General features: G+C 42.0%; 3 protein-coding genes across 5 annotated transcripts; 2 read left to right on the top strand and 1 right to left on the bottom strand.

The window, feature by feature from the left end:
• Window positions 1–279: 279 nt before the first annotated feature.
• edrf1 (erythroid differentiation regulatory factor 1) lies at window positions 280–9,925 on the bottom strand. 2 transcript variants are annotated; one of them, XM_068720722.1, is made up of 25 exons: window positions 9,798–9,925; window positions 9,487–9,625; window positions 9,199–9,404; window positions 8,350–8,416; window positions 8,126–8,251; window positions 7,869–7,993; window positions 7,630–7,777; window positions 7,323–7,424; window positions 7,105–7,226; window positions 6,746–6,857; window positions 6,390–6,537; window positions 6,201–6,312; window positions 5,961–6,072; window positions 5,542–5,817; window positions 5,353–5,424; window positions 4,904–5,243; window positions 4,513–4,713; window positions 4,100–4,306; window positions 3,611–3,837; window positions 3,307–3,465; window positions 2,975–3,124; window positions 2,672–2,825; window positions 2,447–2,571; window positions 1,186–1,358; window positions 280–1,092 (listed from the first exon to the last, which is right to left on the bottom strand). In XM_068720722.1, exons 2-25 carry the CDS (start codon window positions 9,583–9,585, stop codon window positions 936–938), a joined length of 3,720 nt encoding a protein of 1,239 aa, XP_068576823.1. In that variant the 5' UTR covers window positions 9,586–9,625; window positions 9,798–9,925; the 3' UTR covers window positions 280–935. The 2 variants fall into 2 exon arrangements, with proteins under 2 accessions (XP_068576823.1, XP_068576831.1); XM_068720730.1 differs by having other exon boundaries at window positions 9,820–9,925.
• Window positions 9,926–10,904: 979 nt separating this feature from the next.
• si:ch1073-143l10.2 (uncharacterized protein LOC565165 homolog) lies at window positions 10,905–14,514 on the top strand. 2 transcript variants are annotated; one of them, XM_068717199.1, is made up of 7 exons: window positions 10,905–11,126; window positions 11,275–11,361; window positions 11,467–11,551; window positions 11,761–11,834; window positions 12,528–12,779; window positions 12,902–13,023; window positions 13,739–14,514. In XM_068717199.1, the coding sequence occupies exons 1-7, from the start codon at window positions 11,062–11,064 to the stop codon at window positions 13,810–13,812; spliced, it is 759 nt and encodes a 252-aa protein (XP_068573300.1). In that variant the 5' UTR covers window positions 10,905–11,061; the 3' UTR covers window positions 13,813–14,514. The 2 variants fall into 2 exon arrangements, with proteins under 2 accessions (XP_068573300.1, XP_068573292.1); XM_068717191.1 differs by having other exon boundaries at window positions 10,905–11,149; window positions 11,298–11,361.
• Window positions 14,515–14,882: 368 nt separating this feature from the next.
• tex36 (testis expressed 36) lies at window positions 14,883–16,641 on the top strand. Its single transcript, XM_068717179.1, has 4 exons — window positions 14,883–14,981; window positions 15,078–15,218; window positions 15,397–15,471; window positions 15,571–16,641. The coding sequence occupies exons 1-4, from the start codon at window positions 14,931–14,933 to the stop codon at window positions 15,889–15,891; spliced, it is 588 nt and encodes a 195-aa protein (XP_068573280.1). The 5' UTR covers window positions 14,883–14,930; the 3' UTR covers window positions 15,892–16,641.
• Window positions 16,642–17,100: the final 459 nt, after the last annotated feature.

Genomic DNA, 17,100 nt, shown 5'->3' with positions numbered 1-17,100 from the left:
CCACAGGGTACAGTGTCGCCTGACCCACTTAAAGTCTTTTACAAACTGTCTATTCGAGGCGAACCAGCTGTGCACAATATGTTTTGAGATTAGTAGATGTTTAAATGTCAGGATAAATAAACTGAAATAACAGTCCCAATATGTTAGATCATAATGTACATTCATTATCCAAAGATATGTTTACCTAAACTAAAAGCTAGTCAGATATGTGCCCTATTAACACAAGGGCACATTAGCATTTTTGCTTTAGGAGAAAGTACATAACAGCAATACGGCACATCAAATTTAAAAAACTTTATTTTCATGTCACAGCAAACCATGCCGATATAAACTTATATTTATACATACAGCCATGTGGACAAACTAGAATCTGAGCTTGCATTAAATGTTGCCAAACAATTGCACACTTTTTTTGGAAAAGGACGTAACTCTTTTGATCTACTTGTCAGCCATCAATCGCACTTTAATCTATTATATTCACAGCATTACTGGTATTATTGAATATCAAAAACACCAATTATATTCAGATTAATCGAATATACCGTCTTCGAAATCTTATACCGTATGTTTTAGTTTTGTAGAAAAATGAGACAATCCAGGTGATGTTTGGTACAGTCAACAACAAATCCTACGCATAGGAGCTTTACATGTGACCCATAAAATTAAATAATATCTTCTGAATTTACAACTCTTTTCACAAAAATGTACAATTCAAAATGCAAATGTTAGAAAAAGATGAGCTCAATTTTAAAAAGGCGCAGGAGGTGAAATTAGCTTTCAAACTGTAATTCATAGTAAGGCGGTGTTGCCTGAGCATGTGCCTGTTAACAATGGTGTCTACAAATCGTTTTCCGTCACAGCGTTTCTGAGAAGACAGTTGTTAAGTCTTAAGGTCTTGGAGTTAAGGTCTTGAGCGTCTTGCTGCGTTTACGTCATCATGAATGCGTGTTGTCACTTCCTGTTTGTGGGGTCAGCTGCTGCAGCAGCTCTATGTGGAGCTCGACGCGGCTGAGGAGAGGTGCGTTTTTCTCAGCTCGCAGCAGCTTGGAATACACAGTCCTATAGGTTTTCAACTGCTCCTCATCCTTATTGCTGTATTAAACACAAAAGGGTTGGTCAGGAGTGAGCAGTGTGACAGTTAAAAGGATATTACACATACCATAACGCTCTACTGTTCTTGCTCACCTTGGTTTCCGTTTCATGGTCGTCATCAGTTTGATCAGCTGCAGCAGCAGGAAGGAGAAACTCGGCTCAAACACCCCAATTAACTTCATCACTTCCTGGAGGTTCAGTCCGGAGGCGGAGCCACCGACCACATTAGGAGACTCTGCTGATTCAGCTGCGTCTGGTTCACTCAACTACAGCACAAGACATGAAAGGAAAAGATGAGGTGGTGTGTCGTCATCGAAGTGGATGACGACACACCACCTCAAGCTCAACCTAGACAAAACCGAGCTACTGTTCCTCCCGGGGAAGGGTTGCCCGCACCGGGACTTGTCCATCACCATTGATGATACCGTGGTGACGCCAACTCGGACTGCGAGGAACCTGGGTGTGACCCTGGATGAACAACTGTCATTCTCGGCAAACATTTCATCCGTTACACGCTCCTGCAGATTCCTGCTCTACAACATCAGGAGGATTCGTCCCTTCCTGACTGACGAGACGGTGCAGGTTCTCATTCAGGCTCTTGTCATCTCCCGCCTGGACTACTGCAAATCTCTACTCGCCGGAGCCCCGGCGACGGCCATCAGACCTCTGGAGCTTGTCCAGAAAGCTGCAGCTCGCCTGGTGTTCAATCGCCCTAAGTTCTCCCACACAACTTCCTTTCTCCGTTCTCTACACTGGCTACCTGTAAGAGCTCGCATCCAGTTTAAGACTCTGGTGCTAGCCTACAGGGCAGTGAAAGGAGCAGCTCCTTCCTATCTCCAGGCCATGGTCAAGCCTTACACCCCCGCCCGACCACTTCGCTCTGCTGCCTCGGGGCGATTGGTTGCCCCGTCGCTCAGAGGTCCTGGCAGCCGATCGACCCGGTCACGGCTGTTTTCTGTCCTGGCCCCACAGTGGTGGAATGAACTTCCCACTGACGTCAGGACAGCGGAGTCGCTGCCCATCTTTCGGCGCAGGCTGAAAACCCACCTCTTCAGGAAGTGCTACCCTGAGCCTTCCACTTAGCACTTATTGTATTCATACTAGCTTGTTGCACTTATTGTATTTGTATTACTTATAGCACTAACTGTTTTTCTTGTTTCTGCACTGTACTTTGGCTCTGAGTTATGCTCTGCTTCATGCTCTTAGATGCTTGTTTGGAAAAGGAAATGCACTTATGACTTCTGGTGACTAGCAGTTCTTTTGAATACCAATGTTGAATGCACTTATTGTAAGTCGCTTTGGATAAAAGCGTCTGCTAAATGACTGTAATGTAATGTAATGAAAGCATCCTTACCATCTGTACCTCTATCTGCTCCTCCAGCAGCTCTTTGTGAATCAGCTGGAAAGCACAGCGAGTTTCTGCCATGATCTCCACTGCTCCGGTCAGGCTCTTCAGCTTGGCTGCATTGCTGCTCTGACCTGTGGAAGCACAATATGAAACGTCACTCTGGAGGCTGTGGGTGGGAACGCCATTTCTCTTGACAAAACCAAAACACGACTGCAGGCCACAGTCACTCACCCGCCATGGTGAACTCGGCAAAGGCCACCCTCTCCAGGAGCGTGCGGAGCAGCTCACAGGGAGCATCTTTGAGGCTGAGGAACAGACAGACCGCCTTGCTGTAGTGAAGCTCTGCCAGGCTGCGATGCTGCTTCCTCAAGTGTTCATCCCCCACCTGTCACACAATTGGAGCATGAAACACAGACATCCTTCTGTGTGTATTATACTGCTACAAGTAGCTATAGCATCCCAAATCTCCAGTAATCCTATTCTAGTCAGAGTGAAGCTTTACATTCTTGAATTATTTTTTGCATGGTTTCACACCTGGTTGCGGAAGCAGCTGTGGTACATGGAGGCCAGGCGGTGGTGGATGGTGGCAGCTCTGTACTGGTAGAGCGGCTGACGAGCCGACTCGGTCTGCAGGTCGCAGTACTTCAGGGACTTCATCATCGCTTCAGTCACCTCCCGCTCAATCTGGGGAAACAACGGAATGTTTGATCGCATGTCTTGGCATTACTGGTGTAAAAAACAACTGGTAATGCACCCATTTAAAGTCACAACGATTGCCTTTTTGGCATCAATGATCATTCAGTCGCAAGACAATAAAAATGTCTGTGACTTTAACTTAATTCTGAATATTTGTGAAACAAACGGACCTGCTCCTGGGCCTTCCTGGACAGCGGGGCGTAGTCCTGCAGCAGTGTAGCCAGGGTGAAATAGGTAGTGGACAGCTCCCAGTTCACGCTGTCCCACACCGCGGGGTGGTTCTCTCGGCTCGCCAGTGACTTCATAGCCCTCGAGTAGTAGTCTATGGCCTGGGGCGAAACAATAAATATAATCAAAAGCGTACTAGGGAAGGGTTAAGATGTAGAGAGATATAAGATCGTTGCAAAAAAAAAAGCTGATCATTTTCCATCAAGTGTGACTGCTGGATCCAGAGTTAAAGGATTGATAGTGCACCTTGTTGTAGTAGAGGGCCTCTTCAGGCGAGAACTCCCCTCGGCTCTGGTCGGCAGACACGGCACAGTGGGCCTGAGCGCAGATCCTCATCAGCCGGCCGGTATTACACAGCAGCAAGGCTGTGTTGGTGCTGTCCCCAATGGCTTCAAAGTCCTTCATGCCTTTCTCAAAGAATGCAAAACTCTTTTTCCACATCTCCTGCTCTGCTATGGACACAGACTTCTTCACTAGATGGGGAGGGGGGAGGGGCAAAGGAAAGTTAGAAACAGCAACATGGGCAATGGAGCAATATGTTTGCATGAATTTATTTTTTCTCCATTTGATCCAGGTTGGAAGAAATTATTTGGTGGTATCTTAAAAGTGCAAAGTATCTTAATTTCTTAAATACAGAAATTCTGTAAATGACATTATAAATTCAAAGGAATAACTGTAATTGTACTGTTTTCTGTACACATATTGGTTGATCTGTTGTCTACTAATCCAACACACCTTCTTTCTCAGTCTGCATGGCTGCAGCCTGGTTCATATAGTAGACTCCCATCTCGTTGCGGATGTTTCCCAACCTTTTGAGCACCTGAGCCATCTGATCTTTCAAAGCCTCTGAGATCACCAGTTCATACGCCGCCTCGTAGCACTTACTGCTCACAAACAGCTGGTACTCCGGGTCCATGGCCAGGTCTGTTGCCATGTTGAAGGCTGGTGGATAGAGAGTACAGGCATTGATAAATAAATGAAGACGTGATAAGACAAGAAACAAGCACTGAAATGTTATTGTGAATGACATTGGTAGAACTGAAAAGGATAAGAAGACACCTGTTGTGGATAAGTGTTTGCTAACACCCCTAATTTCAATACATCAAGCAACAAAGTGGACCATTGTGTGCGTCTCTTTAGCGACTGACCCTGGCAGCTGCTCTCTCTGTGCAGGCTGTGCAGGATCTCCTGGTCCTCTTTGGTCTGGTAGCTGTACTCCTCCAGGTAAGCTGCTCTGTTGTTGGCATTCTGGGCCAACATCAGCTGGATGTCCCCACACAGAGACAGGCACTGGCTGTGAAACTGCAGCACGTGGGAGTGCAGTGTGCCACTCACAGAACAATAGGCATCTGGAGGGAATGGTAGAAGAGGAAGGAAGGGGAGAGATAACTTATCATATGGATCATAAAATATTAAAGTGGCTGTTTATAATCTGCACTGGTAATTTTGGCTGGTAGAAATGACACTCTTTTCAGCAGCAGTCTTTCTGAAAAGCAATAACTATCCTAATTGGTGTATTCCAGGACTAGATAAACTCACCATAACACTGCAGAGATAGCTTGATGTAGCGCAGGGCCCGCCCGTACTTCAGCAGGTTGGTGGCTGCGTCAGACAGGACGTAGTAGGCCTTGGACGCTTTGAGGAAGAGCTGCAGCTTCATGCGGTGCTGCCACGAGCCGGGAATCATCCCGGAGCGAGTCGGGAGCTTCTGATTGTGGACTGTGGACTGACCCCTTTCCAGAAGGAGAGAGATGCCTTGCTCAGCAGCGCAGGCTCCGATTGCACTTCTGTCCTCGTATTTAAGAGGAATGGGGGTGTTGGGGTCTGCAGCTGGGAGATCGCTCTCCTTCTTGATGGTGCCGTCCACTGCCTTCAGCCCCTGTGTAGTGTGTTACAGTTATCAACACAGTGGCTGACACATGTCTTGGGACACGTCACATTATTAGCATTGTATGTACCCTAAACATAAACATTATGCGGAGACTCACCTTTAGCACATAGCTCAGGACGTGTCTGCATCTCTCCTCCTTGTCTTGAGAAACAGGGAAGACACCGCTCGGCTGCAGGGATAAAAACAAAAGGGAAGGTTATGTTTTGGTGTTTGCATACAACATATTTATCTGTGTATTCCACACGGTCCCCTCAGGTCTGTGTAAAACATTTGGAGGGGCGCTCACTCTGATCTGGTGAGTGGATTTGTACTTCTCCGGGACCGACAGCTCCCCCACAGAGCGGATCACAGCCACAGCTTTGCTATCGTCCTGTGGGCTGGAGCAGGAGCCGTAGGAGCCGTTCTCATCGCTGTCCTCCGTCAGCTCCTCCTCTTCCTCCCTGTCTTCATCGCTGTAGCTGTCCTCTGATCCACCGGCCCGGAGCGACTCCCCTTCATCTTCTTCCGGAGGCTCGTCGAGCTGGAACAGCTCTGACAGCATGTAGTGGGCGGAGGCGATGATCTGAACAGACGAGGAGATGGAGGACATCAGGACTGGAGTCAGGTTCAATCAAATCTCAACTATGGCATTCTCAGATGAAGTCAACTGGTTTTACTTTTTACTTTCCCGATGTCTAAATATAGTATTCTTATATCCTTGCTTACCTGGGGGTGTCTCTCCTCATCCAGAAGTTTGACGCAGTTTAAGAGCAGAGTTCTGATTGTGCCGTAGTGCTTTCTGTTTTGCCTCGCCTTCAGCATCAAGTTGCTGGCAACTCTGCAACCAAAAACAGAAAATAGAACTCATTACATTTTGCACACTTTTATTGTTATTTAAAACTCATTTGCAAACTATCTGTACAAACAACGTGAAAATGGCCAGTTAGAGCTCTTCCTGAGACGTACCTGTATAGTAACACTGCCACAGGGAGAGTGAAGGGATTCTGACATTTCTCCTCTTCTGCCTCCTCACACAGAGTAGTAAGATCATAAAGCTTCACAATGTCACTCCCACTAGCTGTGGATTCAAGAAATAACGTTAGAAAACGTCACAATAAGTACAGACTGAAGACTTCCTGTTCACTCATCTCCCACCTTTGAAGAGCCAGTAGGTGTGACCCTCTTTGGTGCAGTTGGACTTGAGGAAGGAGAGGATATTTTGGGCGATGTCTTTTACCACCCTTGTGGAGAAATTTGAATTCTCCAGATGAGGGATGTCCTCTGTTTTTATCATCTCATATTTCTGCAAAAAAAACATAATTTTATTTCAGTTATTAAAAACAATGTAATGCCATTAAAAATGACTACCATAGAAAACTCAGCTTATAGTTCTGCCTTTATGTCTGTATTCTGCTTCTACTGTGAAGCTTAACTATGGAAATCAATAAACCAATAATAATAATAATAATAATAATACTTGCAATACTGGACTACAGCAAACAGTAATTTACCTGAACAATGCCATTGACGTGAAAGCACATGACAAGCTCTGGGACGTTACACATCAGATTGTCGAGCCAGTAGTCGATACCTGTGAGGATGTTGATTGGTTTATTGTTGTCCCTGAAGAACAGTTAGAAAGGTTCATGTTAGATTAAACAGGAATAATGTAGTGGAAACCAAAGTGCCATTCTGATGAGGTTGCAGCATCCAAAATTAAACCAAAAACATGCACAGATTAATTTGCTGACATCTAACATAAGACCCCAAAAGAAGTGCAATGCAATTCTTATCACATTCTTATCATTTACTCTCTAAATGAGTTGTAATTTCAGATCCTTAATAGAAACAAATGGTTTAAAATTCAAACCTGAGTCTCAGACTGACGGCAGGATAGCGGCCACCTCCGAAAATAGGCATGTTGGACCCAACCAACATGTGGATGTCTTCAAACGTCCACATTATGTTTCGCACAAAGTCGTTTCTTAAGCCCTGTCAAGCGTGACGTCAAAAGTGTACGCAGATATTAGCCATAAGCTACCAAACTGTAGAGGTAAACCATGAAGGAGGGGTAAGAGGTTGTATTACCTGGCTGTTCTCCCCTTCGTCGAAGAGCATCTGGAGGTTTTGCTCTTTGGGTACAGAAGTCACCTGGCCCAGAGCAAACTGGCTGTCCATAGAAACACTGCCCTGCACGTTTAATAGTCGCAGTACTGTCAGTATCTAAAAACACTCACTTTCTAAAACATTTAATCCCACTTCTTACTAAAAGTTTTGATTGGCTACAGCAACACAGGTTTGATTCCTAATCAAAGAAGAAATTCACATAATTTCTTAAGTAACATTGCTGCACTGGAGACTGCTAAATATCTGTCAAACAGCTAAAACGCCGTACCTGCTTGGGAGCATCTGATTCTTCGGTATCGGACGCTGCGCTGGTGAAGGCGGTGGGCCATGAAGAACTGTACTCCTCTGCCTCACTCTGCTCCTCCCCGTCATTCGGGTTGTCTGGTACAGGCTCTGCAGCCCCATCACCATTGATACTGCAAACACGGCAGTTGTTATTGGATAAGAGTGGGAAAGACGCACCTTAAAATTCCCATTGTAAACGCCACTCGTTTATTTTGTACTCACCTGTAGTAAAGGAACTTTGACAGGATGGCTTTCTGATACCAGTGCTCTTTACTCTTCTTTTTCCTCTGCCACTTCTGATCTATTAGTCGCTGGTAAAACTCTTTTAGCCATGTCCAATCTCCTGTCTACAACACACACACACACACACACACACACACACACACACACACACACACACACACACACACGACAGGGACTTAAACCCCACACTTAAAAGATACTGTCATAAGGAAAAAGGTCTGGGGTCCCTGCAGTACCTGAGAGGATCGCATGAAGAGCTCTTGAATGTCCAGCTCATCCAAAAGCAACGTCCTCCCCACGCGGTGAACAGCCATACTGACGTGGGACTTGCTGTAGGGAATCTTCAAAAGCTTCTTGATGTTCTGAATGTAACAGGAAACAATGTTATACCCCCAAGGTGTACGAGCAGGTTTTCACAAACAAACAAAGAAATGTGAGCTTTTGTAAGAGCTCCGCAAACCTCCGAGTCTGACACCACGTCGACGTCGTCTCCGATGCAATCAATGAATTCATAAGCCATCCCAAAACTGCAAAAGAAGAGAAAGGATCGTATTCACTTCCAGGTTCCACAATAAAGCAGAGTATGATTCTCTCAGCCTCGAACACAAACTTTGACTTTTATCTGCAAAACATATTCACAAGCCCTTTATCCAACCCAAACAATAACAGTTAACTTTCTAACTCAATGTGTGATCAGTCACAGTCGCATCTTAAAACACCAACCCAACAAGACGTCTGTATAATATTTAGGTCACCCTTATTAATATACATGGGGTGGACAAAATATTAGAAATACCTCGCAGTATAATGCAATACAATTCAACAGCACCAAGAGCTGTCCATCTAAAACAGTTTCAACACAAACACAACATTACAGAAATTGTATTCATTGCAGGGCTGTTGTGTTAGACAGCATTAGTGTGAGCTAGGTTAGTACAGTTAAAGCCTTCATAAATACATGACTGTGCTCACTAAAATGTGTTTAATGTTACAATACATATTGAATTCCCAACATGTAGGCATGACTGTAGACTGGAAAATGCAGCACTCAGTATGTTATGTGAGGTCTAGTACACTCCCTACAATTGTCAACTAATTAACACCATTTTGCAGATTATACATTGGTGATACATGCGTCTTCTGTACTGTGAGAGATTGTTTTGGTGTTTATATGATTGGTCCTGTCACTATGGGTGAGGAAAGTAGGGCCTACTGGTTAAAGAGACAGTGCTGAACTGCTCTGCAGAGACCAGCACAGTTTCACACTAGACTAGACTAATAAATACCAGTTGTAGTCACGATGTTATACCTGGAAAAGGGCTTGCTCTTGCTGCTGGACCCTAATACGGTGGTGCCAGCGCTGCCCAGCTGGGGGTTTTCCCTCAGCCAGTTGGCAGGAGGCAGCTTCAGGTCCGTCTTCTCCTGCAGCAGCGCATAGCTGGTAGGAGGTGGGGCGGCACAGTACTTGACCACGGCACGGCTCTTTATCTCACTGCTGCCCGTGCATACGGAGTCCTTTAGGGCGACAAAGTAAAGTGAGTTACCGTGATTCTGGTGCTTCTGCATAAACATTTCTAGTCTAACATTCGTTACTCACGTGTTTGCTGCTCTCTCCTGCGCATGGAGGGCCACTGCTGTCTTCCTTGGCGTTATCCTGGAGGACCCCAGGTTCTCTGTCCCCAGATGATGCGCTCATACTTGGACACACGACCAACCCAGCGAGCACTGGCGATTTTCTAACAACCACACAAGCTATCTATGACTTGGACAACTCATGACAGTCTATGGAACGAGCGAGATACGTGAACTATCTCGATACAGTTGTCTCTAGTTTGATAGCTTGACAGGCTAGCTCAACGCTGACTCACAAACTGCTGTACAAAATAAGTGTAGTTACACGGTTCTTACATTTAGGAGAGACAACACTCACACGAGACACTGCTGTTGCTTTGATAACTGTTGTAATGTTCAGCCTTTACTTAAGTAGTGAAGTAATAATCCTGCAGCTTCTCCTCTTTCCATCAGCAGCCAGTCTGTTGTTGTTAGAGCGCACGTAATTAACAGCAGTATCAACTTCCGGTTTTACGGCAAGACAAAGTTTAAAACGCATCCTCTTTCTTATTTCGACACTCAGAATTACTCCAAATTTTAAGTATACAATAAACAATTTGAAACAGTAGAACTTTACCTTGTATCGCGGAAAATATTTCAGCTACTGCGACTTTTTGAGAAAAATTTATGAACCGGAAGTAGTGTCAGAGCTCTGATGGAACCTTTCTAGAAACATTGAGCACCTTCTATTCTGTGCTGTTGTATTTTATTCTGAAATTTACTCACATGTCAACTATTAACAGCAAAACGTAAAGTATCAAAAGTACAAATACTCATATTTATGTCAAAGCATGATGTTATGTTATATTATACTATATTATATTCAGTGGTGGATGATGTATTGAGGAATTTTATTTATGTAGAAGTAACCAAATGAGAACGTAAAAATAGGACTTAGTAAAAAAAAATGCATTCATAGTTTTACTTAAAGACGACTTACCTTAGCAGCACAAATTCAGATCCAGATTACTAAAATGTCCATTAGATTTACATAAAATGGAAATTTGTCTTTGGCACTTTTTATATAAGACACACACCAAGCACAACAATACACAACAATTATGCTTAAAGTGACCAAGTGACAAAGAAGATCAGATGAAATATTATGATTTTATAAAATATGAACCTACAAAGCTAACAGTACCTTCATCATGTAAATACATGTTGTGGAATAAAAGTTAAAAATATTTATCTCTGAAAGTGAGAAAGTAGCAAGTTTAAGTAGATATTATATTATATTACATTACACTACATGATATTGTATTATATTATATTATATAATATTATATTATATTATATTATATTATATTATATAGGCAGAGGACAGCTTAATGGTTATATCAGACGATATAATGCAGGGAGTGTGAAGCAGCTGACTGGCTGAACAGGGAGGAGCTGTGAAACTTTGCTTCAGGCATTTCACTCCTGTGCTGACGGGTAGGCTGTATGTGTTAACTATCATTTCGTCTTCGACCTAAATCAAGTGGCAGCGGAGGACTCATTAAACCCGCCGCTTCAGGACATTTTTTTGGGACCGTGTGACATTTTCGTTTTTATTACAATGGCAAGCTGGAAGAATCACGTGCGTGCTCGACTGCACGTGAGAGACCGAACTGAGAAACTCCCGTACGTTGGCGTCTTCACAAGCTGTAAGATTCATATATATATATATATATATATATATATATATATATATATATATATATATATATATTTTTTTTTTTTTTCTATTTAAGGATTTGCAATGATGATGTTCTCACTGTCTTATTCTTAGGACATGTGCCTGTTTTCTTTTAGTGTCTCAGTTGGAGGAACGTTTTGAAATTCGCAAACAATTTTTGGATGATGTTCAGTCCAAGAGGTCAGAAAAGTAGAATTTCACTCAACTAACTGTTGGCCTTTCTGATGATCTGGATGCAAAAAAACCCCGTAACACTTAAAATGATTGCACTGTCTTTTTTTTCAGTTTAGAAAGAGGTGGATTTGAAGTTGGGAGAAACAACAGACTGCTTCAACTCCAACTGAGAGAGAGTGAACACCTTGAAGAAAAGGTGGGTGAAATGTGGAGAAATCAGTGATAAACATCATAACATCAGCCTCCAACTGTATGAAAGAATTTATCAGCCATCATTGCACTATATAAGCAGAGGCAGTTTGCATTAATGGTGATTGGTGTTTTCAAGGCAGACCTTTGAACTGGTGTGGCCCTCACTTTATCCACCATTCAATCAATTCATCCTTTTGCTTTTTGCGTCCCCAGCTGTCTCAGACTGTCTCTGACCTGACCACCGTCCTCTATCTGAAAGAGGCTGAACTGCAGTACTGGCAGTCACGGTAATTTCAGGTTTTTACTCCAGTCCTATTGGTTATTGGGTCACATTTAGGCACTCTATGGAAATGATTTTGGATATATAATGTTTAACAGCTTTTTTCTTAAAAAAGACAATGTTTTTTTGTTTGTTTGACATAAATATTCTGTCTTGATATATTATCAGGGGTATTAAGGAGTTTTTTTTACGACGTCAAGGAGTGGGTCGAAAAATATATTACCAACACAAGGGAGGGCCTTGCTTTTAAAAAAAATATGAAATATATATACAATTCAGCCTCCCTCCTTTACATTATATCCACCTATCAGACATCATAGAGCAAGTTGGAGAAATGCTGAATTTACAAGTATTTTGTGAACTGTCTAGCAAAGTTATTTTCAATGAATACCTTCCCATAATCGCTATATATATTACATAGTGAATAAAAGAATGTTAATATGGCCAGTTTGAAGATATAGTGACGGAACAACAGACTTGATATAGTTGTTCCAGCGCTGTATTTGATAATCAACAGGTTACAATTCATAAACTGAAACACCTTGATGAAGAAGCATAAATCAGCTTAAACCAGTTGGTGTTCTTCAGTACTAGTCGATCAACTTGTGACCCAAAATCCAACATCTAAACATTTCAAGTGACAATACCCGGAGGTGATCAAAGGTACAGTAAACCACTATTATTACTTGTCTGTTTTCAGTATGTCCCGCTACCGTCAAGAGGCGCTTACTCTGGCTAAAGGGAGTATCACCCTGAAGGCGACCCTTTCAGAGTTGGAGTTCACCGTTGAGTGTCAATCCAAAGAGTTGGCAGCCCTGCGTGCGGAGCAGAAAGGACTACATGAGGCGCTGGCACAGACTTGGAGAGAGAAAGAAAAACTTCTGCAGCGATGGATGCAGGAGAAGAGCGAGGAGGCAGACAGGTTGAATAAACACAACGAAACACAGGAAAGGTAAGATGATATGAGCTTGTGACTTTCATAAAGCTTAAACACAACAATTTACTCACTTTGAATGAGAACATAACCACATTTTTGGAGATTTTAAGCTGTCGCTGATCACTTCTTTTCCCCAGATGGCAACTTTTGGCCAGACAGCTGAAGAAGCACTTCCATAGAGGGATGAGAAAGGAGTGTGTTCCCATAGTGACGAGCTCTTGGAGTGGTGAAACAGAAACGCCTACATCAGTCATTCAGAGTAAGAATCAGCATTCTCTTCAAAATATGAATGCATAATGTAGTGGGTGCAATCAAATGGCTGCCTCTTAATTTAATACCATTAGTTCACCTCAGTGCTGCACACACTGACCCTCTGAGGCATCTAGAGCCTTCATCAAGCGCATCCGTATGACCTCCTTAATTAAGAGGGTGTAGTTGATGAGGTCAAGACAATGTTACTGTGATCAACAAAGCATTAACAGCGCTGATGAGTGCCTATTTAGCCTTCATGAAATAACTCGGCGGGCTTGTTGGGAATAATACCAGAAGTCAGCTCAAAGCCAGTCACCCAAGTGACTATCAATTAAGTGCTTCATATTCATAGTATACCCACATCCAGTACCTTCACTTTGTTGTGACTGTGGTACTGGGCCTGGATAAAGACTATGAAAGCATGTTACTTCAGGACGCAGCCATGTTTATGCATTTGTGTGCTTCCTGTTAAACATGAAAAGACATAAAAATGTAAACGTGGTTGGTATTTTGCAGTGTGAATCCAGTATGTTTAGACTTGATATACTTAATTTACTCCTTTCAGGCCAATAAAAAATACTTAAATAAAGAACTGTGTCGATATCGGTGCTTACACAATAACTTACTTAAAAATATGTTTGGACCCTGGATTCAATGGTAATATTGAACATAACCTAAAACATGTGATACAACCTTTTTCCTCATGCTCATCTTGTCCTCAGGGATCAATAATACAACAGATATACACCAGGGTCACTCAGACCACAACCATGTCTCAGCAGTGGCAAAAGTCTAATATTCCCATGGGATCCTGGAGACGACAGTTCTCAGCACAAAGGTTACCTCTCTGTACACTTTCCATTTCTCTGTTCTCCATTTGCGTGTAGTTGAAAAACTATTTTCCCATGTTTGAGGCCAGAAAGATTACAACGGAGCGGCCCTTTTAAAACTAGAAGTGTTGGTTTCTTATCTGTTGTCTTAAACCTAAAGATGTTTATCCACCCTGTTCTCTAAATATATTGTTTAATTTAGACTTTCTTAAGAATGCCTAATTTCTACATTTGCTACTTTAACATAAATCCCCCCTAATGTGGGTTACACTCCAGTTATCTTATCACATCTGGACTTTGTCCTGATTAACCTTCTGTCACTGAAGATATTTTAAAATCCTTCAACTTTTGAGGTGATAAACCACTTCTGCTCATCTAGTTTCACATCATTTACATTGCAGAAGCTGGTGTTGTACAGTCAGGGCTTTGTATTAGTGACTATGTGCCTCTTTCAACTCTTAACTATGTTTATTTGTAAAGAAAATCATGTGACTCATTTTTTATTTCTTAAATCAACGCTTTTGAAAATAATTCAATAAATTGATTTGTACTTTTTAACATATTTTGAAAAATAACTGAATAGCTAATAAAATGGGGGAAAAAACTATTCCATTTGAATATGTTATTTTATACAGTATGTATTGTTGGTTTTCTAAATCCAGTGTTGTAAAAAATAAAGTCACTTATATGTTAATTTTGTTTTTGTCATCCATCAGAGAAGCCTTTCGTGGTTGAAATCAAATATGTTCTCAAAATTTAAAAAAAAAACTCCTCAATAAAGGATTTCTGTCTAATTTCTCCAGATTTATATTCAGAGGAAAAAAAAGACAGGAAATCTAATATTGTACATTTAATTTCTTGATTTGCTCAAATGTAATATTGAACAGTTCTTTTTTGATTTTCTATCACTGCCAGAATTTCAGTTTCACGTTTCCATGGCAAAATGTGATCACATTTCAGGTTGTTTTGCATGCAGCAGCATGTTTCCGTGGTCACCAGTGTGTTTGCAGTAGTTGTTCAGTTGGACAGTGTGTGCGTGTGTGGCTGTGCTCTATTAGTGAAACTACTCTCAAACTCTATTAAAATGGTAAAAGGTGGAAAACGATATTCTTCAATGAGCAATGATGGCAAATGGGTAAGAAATTATTCATTTCAACACATAATCAGATCGTTACAAATGACAGCATTCAAACCTGGCTGTGTAATAAGCTTTTCTTTCATTCTTTCTCAGTTTGCTCATCCAGTATTACCAGAAAATGAGACCAGGAGTCGGGAGCTTTGTACAAGCACTGGGACCATGCTGACTCAGGTTCAATCATCATTGCCTCAGGCTTTGAACATGGAGCGCTATCCTAAATGGAAAACTCAGCAGGTGTGTATGTACAGTAGATAATAGTATTTGACATGACTGTTTTTCACTGCTATGGCCCAGGGCTTTAAACAATTCCATTGCACTTCTGCAAAGAAAGAAACTGCCTCTTCATTTTATTATTTTTGTTACATTCAGTGTATCGTACTAGACACTGTCTTCAAAAACACTTTCTTATCAGAAATCCAGAGAATATCCATTCTCCGACCATGACAACAAGCGTGCCTTCAAAGACAACATCTCTGTCTTCAGTCATGTGAGTAACAGAAATTCAGCCCATTATAAAATGTTGTTATCCATCACCACATTGCACCTTAAAAGGAAACCATATCTTTTGCATGTTGGTGTACTTCAGGGTGTGGGGCGCAGGAAGTGTCTCGGTGATCACAGTCAGCAAAACCCCCATTTCTGCTTGTGCGACGATGGAGCTTACAGCAGCCCCGAAGGGACTGGGAGGAACATCACGGTCCACCAGGCTGACTTTACGATGAAGCAGGCTGTTAATGTTCCAACCAGCAACAGGCGGTTCCCCCGCAACCACAAGCAGAAGTCTGCAGAGGCAGCTTTGTCGCAAGCAGGGGAGACATTCTTGTGGTTTGGACGAATCGACTCCAACCACTCGGAGACCCTGCAGGCGCGAGCAACTACCAACTGCTCCGCACCATCCGAGCCCTAAGATAGCAATAGATGGCTCACTGAGTTGCGCAGCATAGAAGGGGGTCATGTGAACTTTCTGGAGGGTTAGCTGTCAAATAAAGAACTGAATTGGAAACATGAGATAACATGTTCTCTTGTTTTGAGAGTATTTGATGCTCTGACAATATATCGTTAGTGCATCTTAACATATACTTGACTATATATTCAAGTACACTTGACAATGCTATTTTGAGACATCAAGTTGTTTTTGATTGTATTTACATATACTTAATCTATAGGCTACATACTTGAAATGTAACATTGTTGTACTGAAATTACTCTTTCAGTTATGTTTAAATATTTAAAGGGGAACTCCAGTGATTTGGCTTTACAATGTTCTTAAGTATGAGGACTCAGAAAAGACAGATTAAAGAATAATGGTCAAAGACAAAGGCCAAGATATCCTGACTTTTCTTCACTAGTGTGTGTCTAGCTTCAAAAACACTGGATCTTACATTTCCCATAATGCAACATAATAGCATCTTTTGTTAGACCTTCCCTGTCTGGTCAATGCTTCTGCTAAAAGCTTCTGTTGAAAAATTGATACCTCAAACTCAATCTGAGATAACCCCGATGACAGTCTGGGTTATTTTATTTTCTGACTTTAGAAACTGAATTTAATGTCTGAAATCTGTGGAGTGCCCCTTTAAAATACTGTATACTAAATCATATTTCTTGTTTTAAATGTACATTAATTGTTGAAAATTAGTATAAACAAAGTGCAATCTTATAAAAATCTGGAATTATTACTAAATAGGGTACTTGAAGCATTGCACTACATTGTCAGATGTGGACAACTTTTTCAGAATTAGAATACATTTTTATTCTTTGCCAAAACTGAGTGCCTACATTATCCATTATGCAACTTGACCACAGATAGCTCAGTCAGAGAAGAGGGTGTGTTATGCTAGTTGCAGCCTGAAGCTGCTAACCTCAAGTGGACTAAGCACACTGATATGAATAATAGCACGTTTAGACTCGTGAGTGCATATGAAAGTACAATAACATGAAGTATGTCCGTCATGGAACTTTTCTTAAGTGAGAAAAGGGGAGCAATGAAATTGTTGGTATGGAAGTGTCTAAACCTAATCACAGGTTTTCATGATCTTCTGTGGCCATTGCAGAGCCCCGTGAGACTGTTGGTAGTTCACAGTTTCACCAGCAGAGGGCAGCAGGTCTGCACAACTTA

Source organism: Cebidichthys violaceus, unplaced genomic scaffold, assembly GCF_023349555.1.
Source record: "Cebidichthys violaceus isolate CVI_PGR_0920_01 unplaced genomic scaffold, fCebVio1.0.p SCAF_10, whole genome shotgun sequence".
NCBI classification, from domain to species: domain Eukaryota; kingdom Metazoa; phylum Chordata; class Actinopteri; order Perciformes; family Stichaeidae; genus Cebidichthys; species Cebidichthys violaceus.
The sequence above is the reverse complement of the archived record's forward strand: the minus strand, read 5'-3'. Positions and strand labels throughout refer to the sequence as shown.